Source organism: Bos indicus, chromosome 22 (genome assembly GCF_029378745.1).
Source record: "Bos indicus isolate NIAB-ARS_2022 breed Sahiwal x Tharparkar chromosome 22, NIAB-ARS_B.indTharparkar_mat_pri_1.0, whole genome shotgun sequence".
Taxonomy (NCBI): Eukaryota; Metazoa; Chordata; class Mammalia; order Artiodactyla; family Bovidae; genus Bos; species Bos indicus.
This window is the reverse complement of record NC_091781.1, coordinates 7,090,080-7,104,515: the sequence shown is the minus strand read 5'-3', so window position 1 is coordinate 7,104,515 and position 14,436 is coordinate 7,090,080. Positions and strand designations below refer to the sequence as shown.

The following is a 14,436-nucleotide window of genomic DNA, read 5'->3' as shown; positions in this document are numbered from 1 at the left end:
CTGGCCGAGCAGGTTCCTCCCAGACCGCGCGCGCCTTCGCCGCGGCCCGCGCTTAGTCCTTTGGAGTCTCCCCTGCCCCCGCCACCTGCGGGCCCTCGGCTGCTCCTTCTGAGGATGAGCCGCGCGAGTAATGGTGACTTTGCAGCCCCTGGGGGGGAAAATGTCACATCAAACGCCAGGTTCTTGCCACAGACCATCGCGGAGACTGGAGAGGATGGTTCATGCAAACTCTTGATCTGCCTCGATGGACTTACACTGTGTCCTATAAAGTAACTGAAAGTGTGAAATAAAATTTTGAAACGGGAGTAAAAAAAATAAAATTCACCTGCCTGCTGCCTCCGGGGAAAGGCTATTCGTCCAGAGTAGCTAGCTACCTGTGGCTTTAGCAGGGATTCAGTGAGGGCAGAGGGCGCTTGCAGGCGGCCGGCGCGCAGTCCCACAAGCCCCCAGGAAAGCCGCGCTGGGGGAGGCCGGGGCGCGCAGGGGGTGGGGACGCGGGGACCAGGGGCCGCTCACATGCAAATGCAGCTGGGACAATCCGGCCGGGCGCCTCCGCGCCTCCGGGAGGCCGAGGCTGGGACAAAGCATTAGCATTTTCTACATGTGAAAAGCCCGCATTCCTGGGCGGGGAGGCCGCGGGGGCGGCGCCCCCCTCTCCCCATTCACACTTCGGACCACACAGAGCGCCTCTCGCGCCAAATGCTCGAAGGTTCGCTCCAGCTTTTCTTTTGACTAGGGCGATGCATCCGAAATGTAGATATTTCCCTAAACGCCGGCTTTGACATTTAATGTGATCCTAAGTAGCCAGAAATGTGGACTGGATTAGGAGGAGGCTTGGGGCCCACAGGGACACTTGGCCAAATCCGCCTAAATCCTCCTGGACAATTGTTTGTCACCACACGGATCCCCTTTGCCCCAAATGAGGGGGCTAATGAACTGCGGTGCCTCCTCCCGGGCACTCCCACTCCCACCCAGGAGCCTGCACGTCGGCCCGGTTCTTCCCAGGGAGGAAGCCACGCCTAGTGTGCAAACTGCTCTGTGAAGGTATAGGTTTGGTTCCTTTAGGCTGGGCTGGCTGAGTTTGACCAGTAATCCACCCGTGCTGGGTCACTATTTAACTGGCTTGATGAGGCTCAGAGGGTCAAGGATGCTGAGGCCCCCCGCAAACCCTGGGATTATGTTAATAAGCCATCCCCACCTTGAGAGAAGCAGTTCCTGTGACACTGCCGGACCCAGAAAGGAAGGCACCCAGAATCTGTGCTGCAGACTTTATTATCTAGAACAATCCACACACTGTACACACACAGTCCTGTTTTCAAAGTATTCAGGATCCAGGAAGGGGAAGAAAAGATGATGAAGAAAAGTAGATTCAGACTGAAAAATCCGCCAGGTTACCATGGGGGCTCCCCCGAAAAGCTTACCATCCCCGAAGTACCTCTGGGTAGCATGTGTGGAATGAATGAAGGCTTGGGACAGAGCAGGGAATCTCCCTGGGAGTTAGGGACCAAGGGGCCAAGTGAAAGGGCCAGAGTGTGTACACACTGAAACAGGAGCCGAGTCCTAGGGATGGGAAATGGTGACCACTCTGGGGGACAGCAGATTCCAGTCTGGATGTAACACGCTGGATGTAAGAGAGGTTCAGTGGGGAGAGGGGAGTGGTTGGTGTGCAGAGACCTCTCTGGGGGGTTGGAGCTGTGCTGCGGTGCCGATGAGATGAGGAAAGGGTGGGGAAGGGACCTCCTGTCAAAGGAGGAGGGCCTGGGTGAGGCAGGTTACGCATAGGATGAGAACATAGGATGATACCCCTATATACTGAACACCCCTCGTGGCCCAGACACTGGACACAGCTGGAGCTCAGGAGGCAGTCATTTACCTGGAAGGGTCCCCTCGCTCTCTACCACCCAACTCCCTAGTTCCAGTGGCTCAGCAGTCTGCTTTGATTATCCTTCATATTACACAGTAAAAAAATTAAGAATTTCCTTTTGAACAGCTGGAGCTCATATCCGGCAACAACAATGTCCAGGGCTTTAAACCTCATTCGAAGTCTGTGAGAGAGGGACTGTTATTGTCCTCACTTCACAGATGAAGAAAGAAACAGGCACAAAGAGGCAAAATACCATGTTGCAGATCAAGTCTGTCTCGGTGAGAGAGCTGAGATTTGAAGCCAGTCCAGCAGTCTGGCTCTAGGGTTCACAATGGCACTGGTTACCTTCCTCCAGGTGGCTTCCAAGTCATCGAGGATGACTGGGCTGAGCAGGTCCTTTGGGCAACAGGAAGGTAAATGCACTCACCTGTAGTGAATGGCTTTGCATTCGGGCATCTCATTTTAATTTTCAGAGGAGGCCCTGAGGAAAGTTAGCTTCATTGTGCAGAGGGTCAAAAAGCTCAACAGAGATCAAGGCACTTGGGTTGTGTTAGGGGCAGAGCTCCCAGCAGACTGGCCCATAAGGGGTTCTGCATGGTGGGAACACCCAGAGTGCTGTTCTGAGAAGGGGGTGGGGGTACAAGCGGGGCAGGAGAGACCCTTAAAGGCACTGGCTCTGCTGGGGACCGCCCTGTGCAGTCTGTGAAGGGACCCATGCCGTGAATTCTGGCCCACTGGGCTGCTGAACAGGTGGTGGGGCTTGAACAAAAGCTAAGGAGGCCTGTCTCAGAATCCACAACCCCATCAGCTATGAGACCACCCTTTGAGAGCCCCCACCTGTTAAACTGCAGAACATCATCTACCATAGAAGAAAGGTATGATCGAGACACAAAGGGTTGGGGGAGGCGGAGGGTGGGTGGAGAAATTGGGACAGTGAGGAAAAACTTCCAGGACATGGCATCTAAAACCTCTCAGCACAGTTAGGGTTAACTCCATTAGCAGTAAGCGAAAGTTGCTCAGTTGTGTCTGACTCTGTGACCCCATGGACTATATGGAATTTTCCAGGCCAGAATATGGAGCTTCTTTACCAGCTGAGCCACCAGGGAAGCCCAAGGATACTGGAATGGGTAGCCTATCCCTTCTCCAGGGGATCTTCCCGACCCAGGGATCGAACCAGCGTCTCCTGCATTGCAGGAGGATTCTTTTCTTCTTTTATTGAAGTACAGTGGCTTTACAGAATTTTGTTGTTTTCTGCAGGCGGATTCTTTACCAGCTGAGCTACCAGGGAAGCCCCTCCATTAGCAGAGATGGTGGTTCAGACTGTGGTGGAAAAAATGAGTGGGAGAAGCCTTCCTGGCTGATGGACTCAGAAAGACAAGTCACAGAGGTGAAGAGCCTACATTTACTGCGCCCAGATCTGCTGAGGGCGGCTGTGGAGGGGAGAGCTGGACTGCTGGGGTCAGAATTTGACAACAGTGCATCAGATCTAGAGCGCTCCGGCTGGGAAAACGCTTCATCAGCCTTCTCGTAAGACGTGCAGCGTTGTACCCCCACCTGCAGCTAAGGATGGATACATGATTTGAACTACAGAGGAGATGGAGGCTGAGGTTTGCTGAGGGTTTCTGGGGAAACTTTGTTCCTGATGGTTTCTGATCACGACAGGGTGCCTTTACCCTCTTCAAATTTTATTTTTGGCTGCGCTGGGTCTTTGCTGCTTCGAGCGGGCTTTCTCTAATTGCGGTGAGTGGGGGCTACTCTTTGCTGCGCAGCTCAGGGCTCTCCTCGTGGTGGTTTTTCTTGCTGCGGAGCATGGGCTTCGTTGCCCCGCGGTGCATGGAATCTTCCTGGACCAGGGATCCAACCTGTGTTCCCTGCACTGGCAAGAGGACTCTTCACCACTGGACCCCCAGGGAGGTCTTGCCTGCGTCTTCTTGCTTCAGTGCAGATATGATGCTGGAACATCCTGTGACCAGGGGGACAAACGTCCAGGTGCTCTGTGGGAAAACAGAGCTGAGTCCCTGATAGCATCACTGGGCACCAAAGCCAAGGTCACCAGCTGCCTTCGGAACCCCTTCTCAAGTGGGATAGAGACTATCTTTAAGTCACGGATCCACTTTGTGCTACTCACAGCCAAGGGTATTCTTAAACAGCAACCTGGGGCCTCATCGGCCTCTTAGCTCTTCCTGCTTTCCCTCTAACTAATCAGCAAGTGGGGGAAGTTTCAGTTTCTTGAGATGTCTCCAAAGATGTATTGCCTTCGATTCAATTACAGGCCTTCTACCACCCATATGCTACCCAAGACCTGGTGGGCTCGCAATTTATGAAGCATGTGGGCTTTGTCTGGAAAATGCCCTGGTTAAGCTCTAATCCTCTGGCCACCTGATGCGGAAAGCTGACTCACTGCCAAAGACGTTGATGCTGGGACAGACAGAGGGCAGGAGGAGAAGGGGGTGACAGGAGATGTGGCATCAATGACTCAATGGACGTGAGTTTGAGCAAACTTGGAGAGGCAGTCAAGGACAGGGAAGCCTGGTGTGCTGCGGTCCATGGGGTCCCAAAGAGCTGGAAACGACTGAGCGACTGAACAGCAACAGGCAAAGCTGCCACCATCCTGCGGCACACATGTGGGTCCCACAGACCTGCTGCAGATCTGGGGCTTGGGGAAGCAGCTCCTGCAGATTTGGACAAATACCGGTGCAGCCTACGACTCCCATCTCATCTGGAAAAGGCTTCGAGAGGGCCCCCACCTCTGTTTTCTGTATCCTCCAGGAAGGAATCTACTCTGTATATAAAACAACTTGTTGTTTAATCACTAAGTCGTGTCCGACTCTTTTGCAACCCTATGGACTGTAGCCCCGCCAGGCTCCTCTGTCCATGGGATTCTCCAGACAAGCATACTGGAGTGGGTTGCCATTTCCTTCTCCAGGGAATCTTCCTGACCCAGGGATCGAACCTGCGTCTCCTGCACGGGCAGGCGGACTCTTGACTGCGGAGTCACCAGGGAAAGCAACTGGCACATGCCAAGAGCAGGCGACCTGTGCACACCCATCCCACGTTCAAACGGAAGGAAAACCGCGCCCCCTTCTCCGAGTCACTCCTGGGTAGTGTCTGGTCACATCACACTCAGTTCCTGTAGATCCCTAACTAAAATATTTGGTTTCAGCAACAGAATAATTCAGATGCAGTTTCTGATAAAACCATGTGCTTCTCTAAACGCTCCCCTCTCCCATTTGTGAAAACTGAGGAACCGAGTACATTCAGCTAGTGTGAACCCGGTCTTCCAGGTCAGGAACTAGAGAGATGCTGGCAGCAGGGACGATCCTGAATGGCCAGCTTTCATGAGGCCACCAAGCCTGATACTGACTGGGAGGTCACCCAGGTTCTCCAGAGTCAGTCTGCAGAGTGTTTTGTTTTTCCTGCTTTTAAGTTTAACGTATTGACCTTATCGACAAATTTTGGCCAGGTCAATCCCACAACACATACCTGTCTTTTATGAGAAAGAAGCTTTTAAGTTCCCGTTTGCATCTGCAACGTGATTAGCGACGAGCCTTGAACTCCCTGCTCACAGACTCCCTAACTGGTGCTTCTGCCTGACGGTACAGGAGGGTGAACGTGGCCAGTGCCCTGAATGCTGTTTGTTGTCATCTGTAATTTTTAAGCCGTAATTAATTCCTATCAGTCAACGCTTCTTAACCCAACCTGACTAGCCCTATGGGTCTTACTATATGCATTTTCTGGCCCCTGCAGTCACAACTAGGTCACGACACGTCAGCCTCCCCTGCCTTCTGCCCTGCGCAACCTCTGGCCTGGCTACTCATCTGCTCATGATGTGGTATCCATTTTTAAAACTTTAACATGAAATCTTGAATGCCAACATATTGTAACCATTGCAAAAAAGACAAAATGTATTTAACAAGACTGTTCTGATAAGACTGTTTTAATTGCCTTTGACAGATATATCACATAATGGCTTAAAATGAATAATCTAGCAAAGATTATACGGAAAACAGATGAAAATGAGTTTGTGAATCCTTAACTGTATTAAGCTTCCAGCCAAAAAAAATAAAAAATAAAATAAAATAAAAATCAGGGGTTAAAATCGTTTCAAAATTGTGTCTTCAAAACTAGCACCCTTCAGCATCTGTCTTTTATTCATTTTGCTGTGATACAACTAAAAAGGCTTGTAAATATTCCCCTGGGTCTCAGGTAACAGTTTTCCACGGGCACACTATCACTTTCTCTGCACAGTGAACGCTGGCATTTGGATGGGCTGGATCGGGTGGACGGGCTGGAACACTGGCTTCTTTCTCATTTCAGAGAGTGTTTTCACTGCAGGGAGCAGCTGATTCCTTTTGATGATCTGTAAGGCCAGCTGGGTATTACCTATAAAAACACTTCCCATTACAAAAAAGCATATAACAATAGCACCACCTAACAAAGCAAGCCCGTCAAGTCTCAAAAGGGAGGAAAAGACGATGGGGAAGAGCAGTGGTCTGCGGCCGCTGCTGGACACTAGAATCACGTAATGCCCCTGCACCGTCCTGGGAAATGCTGATTTAAGAAATTCAGCGTGTGAGCTAGGGGGCAGAATTGTTAGAAGCTCTGTACTGATTTTAAGGTGGAGCCCAGTTGGAGAACTTAAAAGGGCTCTAGACTGTGCACTAACCCTGCCACGCCTTTCAGGAGGACAAGGCCTGCTGGGCGCCTTCTTCAGCAATAAAAAGAGGGGAGGCTCATAAGGATTTCCACGATCAGCAAGGGGGTATGACGAACAACTCTTAATGCTTCTGTCCCCCCTCATCTCTCCCATTCAGCTCTCCTTTTCTACTTCACATCATCTCTCATGTAGGGCCCACAGCCTTTCTTCTAGGTCATATATGCCCCCAGAGGCATGACCTGGACTTAGGCTTGAATAAAAAATCCTCAGCAGGAACTGGCTTACGGCAAAGCTTATTAACGACATCTGTGTTTAAAACACTAAGGTGTACAACCCAAAACCACTGCACTCTGTCTCAGGTTCTCAATTAAGAGTCATTTGGATGCCTGAGAGAAAGGTTAATTAGTAGGGATGAATTATAATTGTCAGAAGTTATGCCATTCTGGATTTTCACAGATAAAATGATATACACTTAACCTGCAAGAACTAAGAATTTGTAAGATATCAGAAACTCCCTTGTTTACAAGAATGTGATGGTTAATATCTCTTCCGTTTCTACGAGAAAAAGCAGACACCAAAAATCTCTGGCTCTCTGCAGGGCTGTAGTCAAGAGAAGAACCACTCACCATTCTGTAGCTCAAGGTAGACGGCCAGCAGGATGGCTTCAGGGGGCACCTCTTTGGGATGGATCATTGAGGCCGCCTTCATTCAAAACAAAAGAGAGACCCATGAGAAACGGGTAGCTTAAGATACAAACTCCGAAAAAAAAAAAAAAAAGATACAAACTCCGAGTAATGCCAAAAAAAGAAAAAGAATGTCAACCTACCAATGTCAAGTCAGCCAACTTACTCGAGCTCACTGGGACACTACAGTTCTGCTTGGATGGCCCTCAGCTGTCTGTCTTCATCCCTCACAATTAAACTAGACATGTAATTTTCAGTACATATTTATCTTCCCTTGCTTAGTCCGTAACTAGCTCTTAATAGGAGAAAGCGTTCCTTCTTTCTTGGTCTTCTCCTGCTTGGGATTTTTCTAGCTCTTGCCTACGCTTGTTTTTTGTTTTGTTTTGGTCATGCCCTGCGCCTTGTAGGATCTTAGCTCCCCAACCAGATATTGAACCCATGCCCCCTACTGTGGAAGCGTGGACCTAACCACTTGACCGCCAGGAAAGTACTGAATTAACATGCATCTGAGGATGAGCCCTTCCCAGTTCTGTGGAACCCCTCTGGGGCTGCTGATGGCAGTACCTGTTCCCCTACTACAGGTTGGGTCCCTGCCTGTGACTGGTCCAAGGAGGGGCAGGGGACCTAAAGAGCCCCGATCAAAAGTTCCCGAGACCGGCTGCTGCGGCCCCTCTGGGTGGGAGAAGTCAGAGGTCTAGTTTAGTTACACAGCGCCAGAGACTTTTATCGTGTGCAGAATTTCTTGGGTACTGACTTTGTGAACCCTTCTTTCTAAAAAGGTTTATTTGTAACTTAACTTTTTGAGTGGACAGAGATTCACGCAATTCAAAACTAAAAAGCAAACAGGTATCCAGGCAACAGTCTCCCACCTCAGTGCTCCAGCTACTCTGCGCCTCTCCTGTCATCCCCGAAGCCAATGTTAGCAGCTTCTGGTATATTCATCCAGAGGTCCTTTATGCATATACAGGATTACATAGAAAGTGTCGTGCATTTATTTGTTCCTTTCACTTAAAATATGTCTCAGATATGTTACTGTTTTAGTATGCAAGGTTTACAGCTGCCTTGGGTTCAACTATATGGAACACCATTCATTATTGGTTTGACTGAGCACTGATACAGATGTGGTTAACAATCTTTTGAAATATTGATGATTAAAATTTTCAGGACAACTTTCCATTAGGTGCCTAGGTTCATCTGCAACAACAGTCAGTTGTGTGCGTTGCAAGAATGTCTGGGGACTTTCTTGGCGGTCCAGTGGCTAAGACTGCATGCTCCCCGTGCAGGGGGCCTGAGTTCGGTCCCTGCTCAGGGAACTAGATCCCACAAGCAGCAGCTAAAGACCTTGCATCCGCAGCTAAGACCCGGCACAGCCAAGTGAGTATTTTTTAAAAAGAGTATGTCTGGAGGAGTCACATTCCAGTGTTTAACAAACTGACCAGAAGTCAGAAGGCAAACAGGATGACAGAGCCCAGCAATTCCAAGCCCCTGATGGCTGCTCCACGAGGCGCCCGGCTCGGCCCAGCCTCACCTGGTGGAGACACTTGCGGGCTTTGTCATATTCGCTCCGCAGGCAGTAGGCGCTGCCCAGGTTGAACAGCATCACGGTCCGGGCCGAGCTGACGGAACTGGGATAGCACTGAGGGGCCCGCTTCCCGGCTGGGGAGAAGAGCAGACCCGCGTGAAGAGGCCAGGCCGGGGCTCGGAGGCAACCCGTCCACCGCCCTCGAAGCTGCCCAGAAGTAAGCCTGGCTGTCCTCGGGTGGCAGAGGAAGGCCATGGAGGCTCGAGGGCGAGTCTTTGGGAAGCAGTCTGGGCTACTGAAGTCTTTACAAAATGTCTTACTTACAGGATTCCATTGCTTCATTTTCACCTTTGTCTGATCCTACAAAGACAAGAACATAAATCTGAGGGGGCCAGACAAAAAGAGTATATTTTCCAAACACTTAATTTTCTTTATGAAATGGAAATCTAATATTGAGTCAATCTGTCACAGTATTTCCTTTTCTACGTAGTGGAGGTTCTAACAACACTCGTGGCTCAGACGGTAAAGAATCTGCCTGCAGTGTGGGAGACCTGGGTTCGATCCCTGGCTTAGGAAGATGTCCTGGAGGAGGGCATGGCAACCCACTCCAATATTCTTCCCTGGAGAATCACCATGGTCACAGGTGCCTGGAGGGCTACAGTCCACGGGGTTGCAAAGAGTCAGACATGACTGAGCGCCTAAGCACACAGGTTCTAATAAAAGACACGAGAATGCCACCTGCCATCCACCAGCACCCCAAGTCTGAGAGATAACCTCAAATAAAGGGAATTCTAATCTTGCTCCCTCAAAAATTTAGCCATGATTTAAAACTGACTTTTGAATGTGTTTTTACTCTCCCTGGGATTGTGGAATCCCTCCACAGAGAAAAACACAGTATAAGAATCAAAACAAATCGTTCTGGATTCCTCAGTGGTCCAGTGGTTAAGACTCCACACTCCCAAAGGAGGGGGCCCAGGTTCAATCCCCAGTCAGGAAACTAGATCCTACCTGCTGCAGTCGAGTTTGTATGCTGCAACTAAGGCTCCAAACAACCAAATAAATAAAAGAACCCCCAAAAAACGAATCGCTCTAACACCATCAGCATTTCAAAAGTTAGAATTTAGCAATTAGTACATAGTAAAGTATGGCTGCAACTACAGACTGCCAACCTATAACTCCCTTCCCTTCACAACCGTGCCCTTAAATTTCTATACGTCCTGAGTTACAACGGAAAGGGAGTAGAAATGGTGAAGAGTTCTGATCAAACATGTCTTCCTTAACCTTGGTCCTGCTCATTTGAAGAGATCCCTAAGGAGACATCAGTGACATTCTCTGGGTTCAAGTGAGTAATAGCATCAGAGATTCTGTCCAGAGAGATGAGGGCTTCTGCAGCATATAAATGACCCAGGAACCTGAAATGAAAAAAAAACGGGTTTCAAATTGAAACGTAGGTCATCACAAAAATACCCAATGTATAATAAAATCTGGTGTATATGTAAAAATTTCACGTATGTTAAGAATCACTTAAATTTTTCTCTTTAAAAATATCTTAAAATATACAATAATTTTTATGTTAGCTAAGAAGGATGACACACATCAAGACAGCAGTTTAAAAGTGAGCAGTGAATCAACTGTTTTTCAATAAAAATTTAAAATACAGTTGACAAATGTATGCTGTTCTATTTATACAGAAAATACCATCGGGAAGCGATGAAGTTCTAAAGGAAGTGGCAGATCCTAGGGTGTGTGTCCTGGGAGTGGAGGGTCAGAGTTAGGGTTCTCCAGCCTGTGCTGCCACCTGGAAAATCCCATGGACGGAGGAGCCTGGTGGGCTGCAGTCCATGGGGTCTCGAAGAGTTGGACACGACTGAGCGACTTCACTTTCACTTTTCACTTTCATGCGTTGGAGAAGGAAATGGCAACCCATTCCAGTGCTCTTGCCTGGAGAATCCCAGGGACGAGGAGCCTGGTGGGCTGCCGTCTATGGGGTCGCACAGAGTCGGACACAACTGAAGCGACTTGGCAGCAGCAGCAGCCTGTGCTGCCAAATCAGGCAGAAGGCACCGGGGCACCAGACTCGGTTTGGGTCGGATCAGCTCTACTTCTTTAAATTATTTATAACTTTGGCTGCGCTGGGTCCATCTTCTTTGCTGCATGCTGGCGCTCTCTGTTGAGGTGAGCGGGGGCTACTCTCTAGCTGCGGGGCATGAGCTTCTCGCTGAGCTTTTCTTGTTGCAGAGCACAGGCTCGAGGTGCACGCAGGCTTCAGTGCTTGTAGTACATGGGCTTCAGGCTTAGCTGCCCCGCGGCATGTGGGATCTTTCCCGACCAGGGATAGAACCTGTGTCCCCCACATTGGCAGGTGGATTCTTAACTACTGGACCATGAGGGAAGCCCCTGGATCAGCTTCATTTATACTGCACAAGTGTCCTCCCCTTCACATCCTCTTTCCTGGGTGCAGCTGCTTCAAGGCAGATGTGTTTCCTCCAGATTTACAATAGCCTGGTTCTTTCAGTGTCTTGCTTTGAGCCATTTTCCCCAAGATCATCTGATTGATTTCTCAAAATTAAAACAGCCTTAGACATAATACTCCTTTGCTCAAAATCCTAATGACTCTTTCCACTTGGGAACTAAACTAAACTAAACTTTTGTAGATATAAAGCTCTCCACAGTTGGGTTCCGCTTTCCTGTATCCAGTCAACGTCTCACTCCCCAAAAGGTTCCTCTGTTCCCGTCACTGTCCTGGGCGGACACGCCACTGTGCTGCCTGCAGCCTTGCCTCCTGGGGTGCAAAGCCGGGCCAAAACCTAATCCTCTGAAAGGCCGGTTCAGTTCCCAACTCCTTGAGCCAGCCTGTCCCAACTGAGTCTGTCCACATGGACCTTGAGTCCTCAAACCTTAGACTCTTTCCAGTTTGACCGTTTTCTGGGATTTGTGCACACTCAAGAGCAGTTCTCTTTCTTTTCTCTTTTTGGCTCTGCTGCATGGCCTGTGGGATCCATTCCCTGACTGGGGATCAAGTCCAGGCCCTCAGCAGTGAAAGCACGGAGTCCTAACCACTGGGCCATCAGGGAATTCCCAAGAGCCATTGCATCTCTCTCTCTCTCTTTGTTTCCTAAGAGCTATTTCTTTATTAAGCAATTTCTTTCTTCTAACTAGCGGGAGCTGTAATGCCCACTTTTTAAAATTAATTTTTAGTGGAGTATAGTTGATTTCCACTGTTGTGTTAGTTTCTGCTGCACAGCCAAGTACGTCAGTTACACATATACACATATCCATTATTTGTTAGAGTCTATTCTCATGTAGGTCGGCACAGAGCATGGAGTTCCCTGTGCTACAAATTAGGTTCTTATTAATCTATTTTATATGTAATGCTCTTCCATTTTGCTTCCCTACCAGATACCCTATTAGAAATGACAACTTAAAAAACCAGTAACTTTAAATATATTTTGAAATAAGATATTTAAAAAATTGCATTAAACCAGAATCCATAAGCCAATAATCATTATAAAACACAGACACATTAGACTTTCCTGGTGGTCCAGTGGTTAGGACTCCATGCTTCCAAGCAGGAGGTGCAGATTCGATTCCTGGTCAGGGAATTGAGAACCCACATGCCCTGGCAAGGCCAAAAAAATAAAAAAAACCCTCCTCCCACCCATAAACATACAAATTCAAAGAACCACTTCAAACCACTTCATATTCTGTGAATTTACTTTAAAAACAAAACAAAACAAAACAATTAAATGCCTTCATGACACGCAAAGCCCAGACCTTCGGACGAGGTACACGAAGGTAAAGCCGCTGTGGTACCTGGGCTGTCTAAGGCACAAAAGCTTATCCTCAGTGCAGAGACGGGGCTTCTGGCTCGTGATTAGAAACCACAGATGAGGGTAGAATGGTTAAAGAGAATTACAGATGAAATGATCAGACATGGCCAATCCCTCAATAAATCATAAAACCTAAGAATGTTGTTGCTTTGAAGTTCAGAGGGAAGAAGTTGATAAAGGAGGTTGAAAACCCTGCCACAAATGCCAAGGAAAGAATCTAATTAGGATTATTTGACAACAGTGATGACCATGTCAGTCAAAGAATTAAAAAAAAAGGCAGCAAGGATCTGTATTTCATTTTTGTTTAAAAGAAACACATACGCAAAACTCTGCCCCGCCGATGGGGCAGCACAGTCTGAGCAGCAGGTGTCTGGCACGCGCAGGCCAAGGTTCCTGGCTGGTGCTTCTCAGCGCTGGGGCAACCCGACTGCCTTGATCTCAAGCCCAGGACCCTCCAGGCGCGGAGTGCAGACGAGATTTTCTCACAGGACGGCAGAAGCTCTCATACTTGAATTCTGACAAAGTCTCTATGTTCCTGGATGCTCTTTTGCGGGGGGTGGGGGGCCTCGCCGTGCAGCCTGTGGAATCTTAGTTCCCTGACCAGGGATCAAATCCATGCCCCGCTGTCGTGGAAGCATGGGGTGTTAACCACTGGACCGCTAGGTAAGTCCCAATCAATGTTAACCTTACATGCTTGTATAAAGTAGTACTTTTATAAAAGGCAAAAATAAACATTTACAGAACTGTTCCTCAGGGTATGACCTCACATTTCTAGGTGTTGCATGTTACAAACAAAGGCCACTGAAAGGGAAAGGAACGTATTTTGGAAATTGTAACTATGTACATACAGGAAGAATGTAAAAGCAACTGTCCTGATGTTATACAGAGTACACATGGCCTTGGATAAAATTTCCAGCATCAGCATCATACAAAGATTCAAAGAATGCTGCATGTTACTTAATTTTCATAAAAGGAAAGATGATGTGCTTTAGAAAATTTTAGAGTGACAATGACATTAATATTGAAGAGGCATCTGAAGAGTTTAAATAAGTCTCATGCTCTCTGGAAACGGTGCAGTCGTTTGGGAAAATATTTTAAATTCAAAGCAGATTTGTCCTGTTGACCAAACTCCTTTTCATGTGGGTCTTTTCACTGAGGACTCAGGTTATTTTGGGAGCTAGTATGTGATAATGTGCCCCCTCAGACCCAGAATACAGAGTCCAGAGTTTCTGCTTCCTCATGCAGCCGTTTCCAATAACCCTCGCAGTGCAATGAGTGAAAAAAGGTTTCACTACCAAACACAAAAAAATTAGCAAATTAAGAAACTTTTTTGCTTTCCCTAAGATAATTTACATTCCACTGGGGAAGTCCGAGAGGCAATATGCACCACAGACTCACGGAAACCCTCCAAACAAAACAAACACACAGGGTGAGTCACACTTACTTCAGAGATCCTGACAGCTTGGGCTGCTGAAGAAGTTTATCTGCGTGATTCAGAGCCATAAGGTTATCACCCAGAGCCAGAGCCACGTAGGCACTGCAGGCGAGTATGGAGCATCTGGAACACAAAAGGCGAGGGCTGAGGAGACCTGAGTCGCAGGGCGGCGAGGATGACGTCTGTTACAGAGGAAAGGACGGCCTAGATTGCCGGCTGTGGCAACCTGGATGCCAGTCAAGGAGCGGGGAAGCCACAGTGCTAACGGTGAGAATTAGAAGGATGTACAAACCGCCACCTGAGGCTCAGTTTAGCTGTTTACCTAAATCATCTTTAGCTTCCATCCCATCTCCCACAAAATAACCCTCTGGAGTCAACAACATATGCTTAGCCTGTTAAAAAAATGTCGTTAATTGCCTAGTGGGAACTTACTCCCATATAACAT

General features: G+C 48.3%; 1 protein-coding gene across 3 annotated transcripts in view; it reads right to left on the bottom strand.

Moving 5' to 3' along the window:
* Window positions 1–5,785: 5,785 nt before the first annotated feature.
* Window positions 5,786–14,436, bottom strand: part of CNOT10 (CCR4-NOT transcription complex subunit 10) — a 58,488-nt gene continuing 49,837 nt past the window's right edge. For all 3 annotated transcript variants that reach the window (XM_019984947.2, XM_070777312.1, XM_070777310.1), the window contains exons 14-19: window positions 14,001–14,114; window positions 10,008–10,138; window positions 9,051–9,086; window positions 8,733–8,860; window positions 7,148–7,223; window positions 5,786–6,247 (exon numbers count right to left, since the gene is read on the bottom strand). In XM_019984947.2, coding sequence (XP_019840506.1) covers window positions 6,096–6,247; window positions 7,148–7,223; window positions 8,733–8,860; window positions 9,051–9,086; window positions 10,008–10,138; window positions 14,001–14,114 — 637 coding nt within the window. In that variant the 3' untranslated portion in view covers window positions 5,786–6,095. The remainder of the gene's footprint in view (window positions 6,248–7,147; window positions 7,224–8,732; window positions 8,861–9,050; window positions 9,087–10,007; window positions 10,139–14,000; window positions 14,115–14,436) is intronic.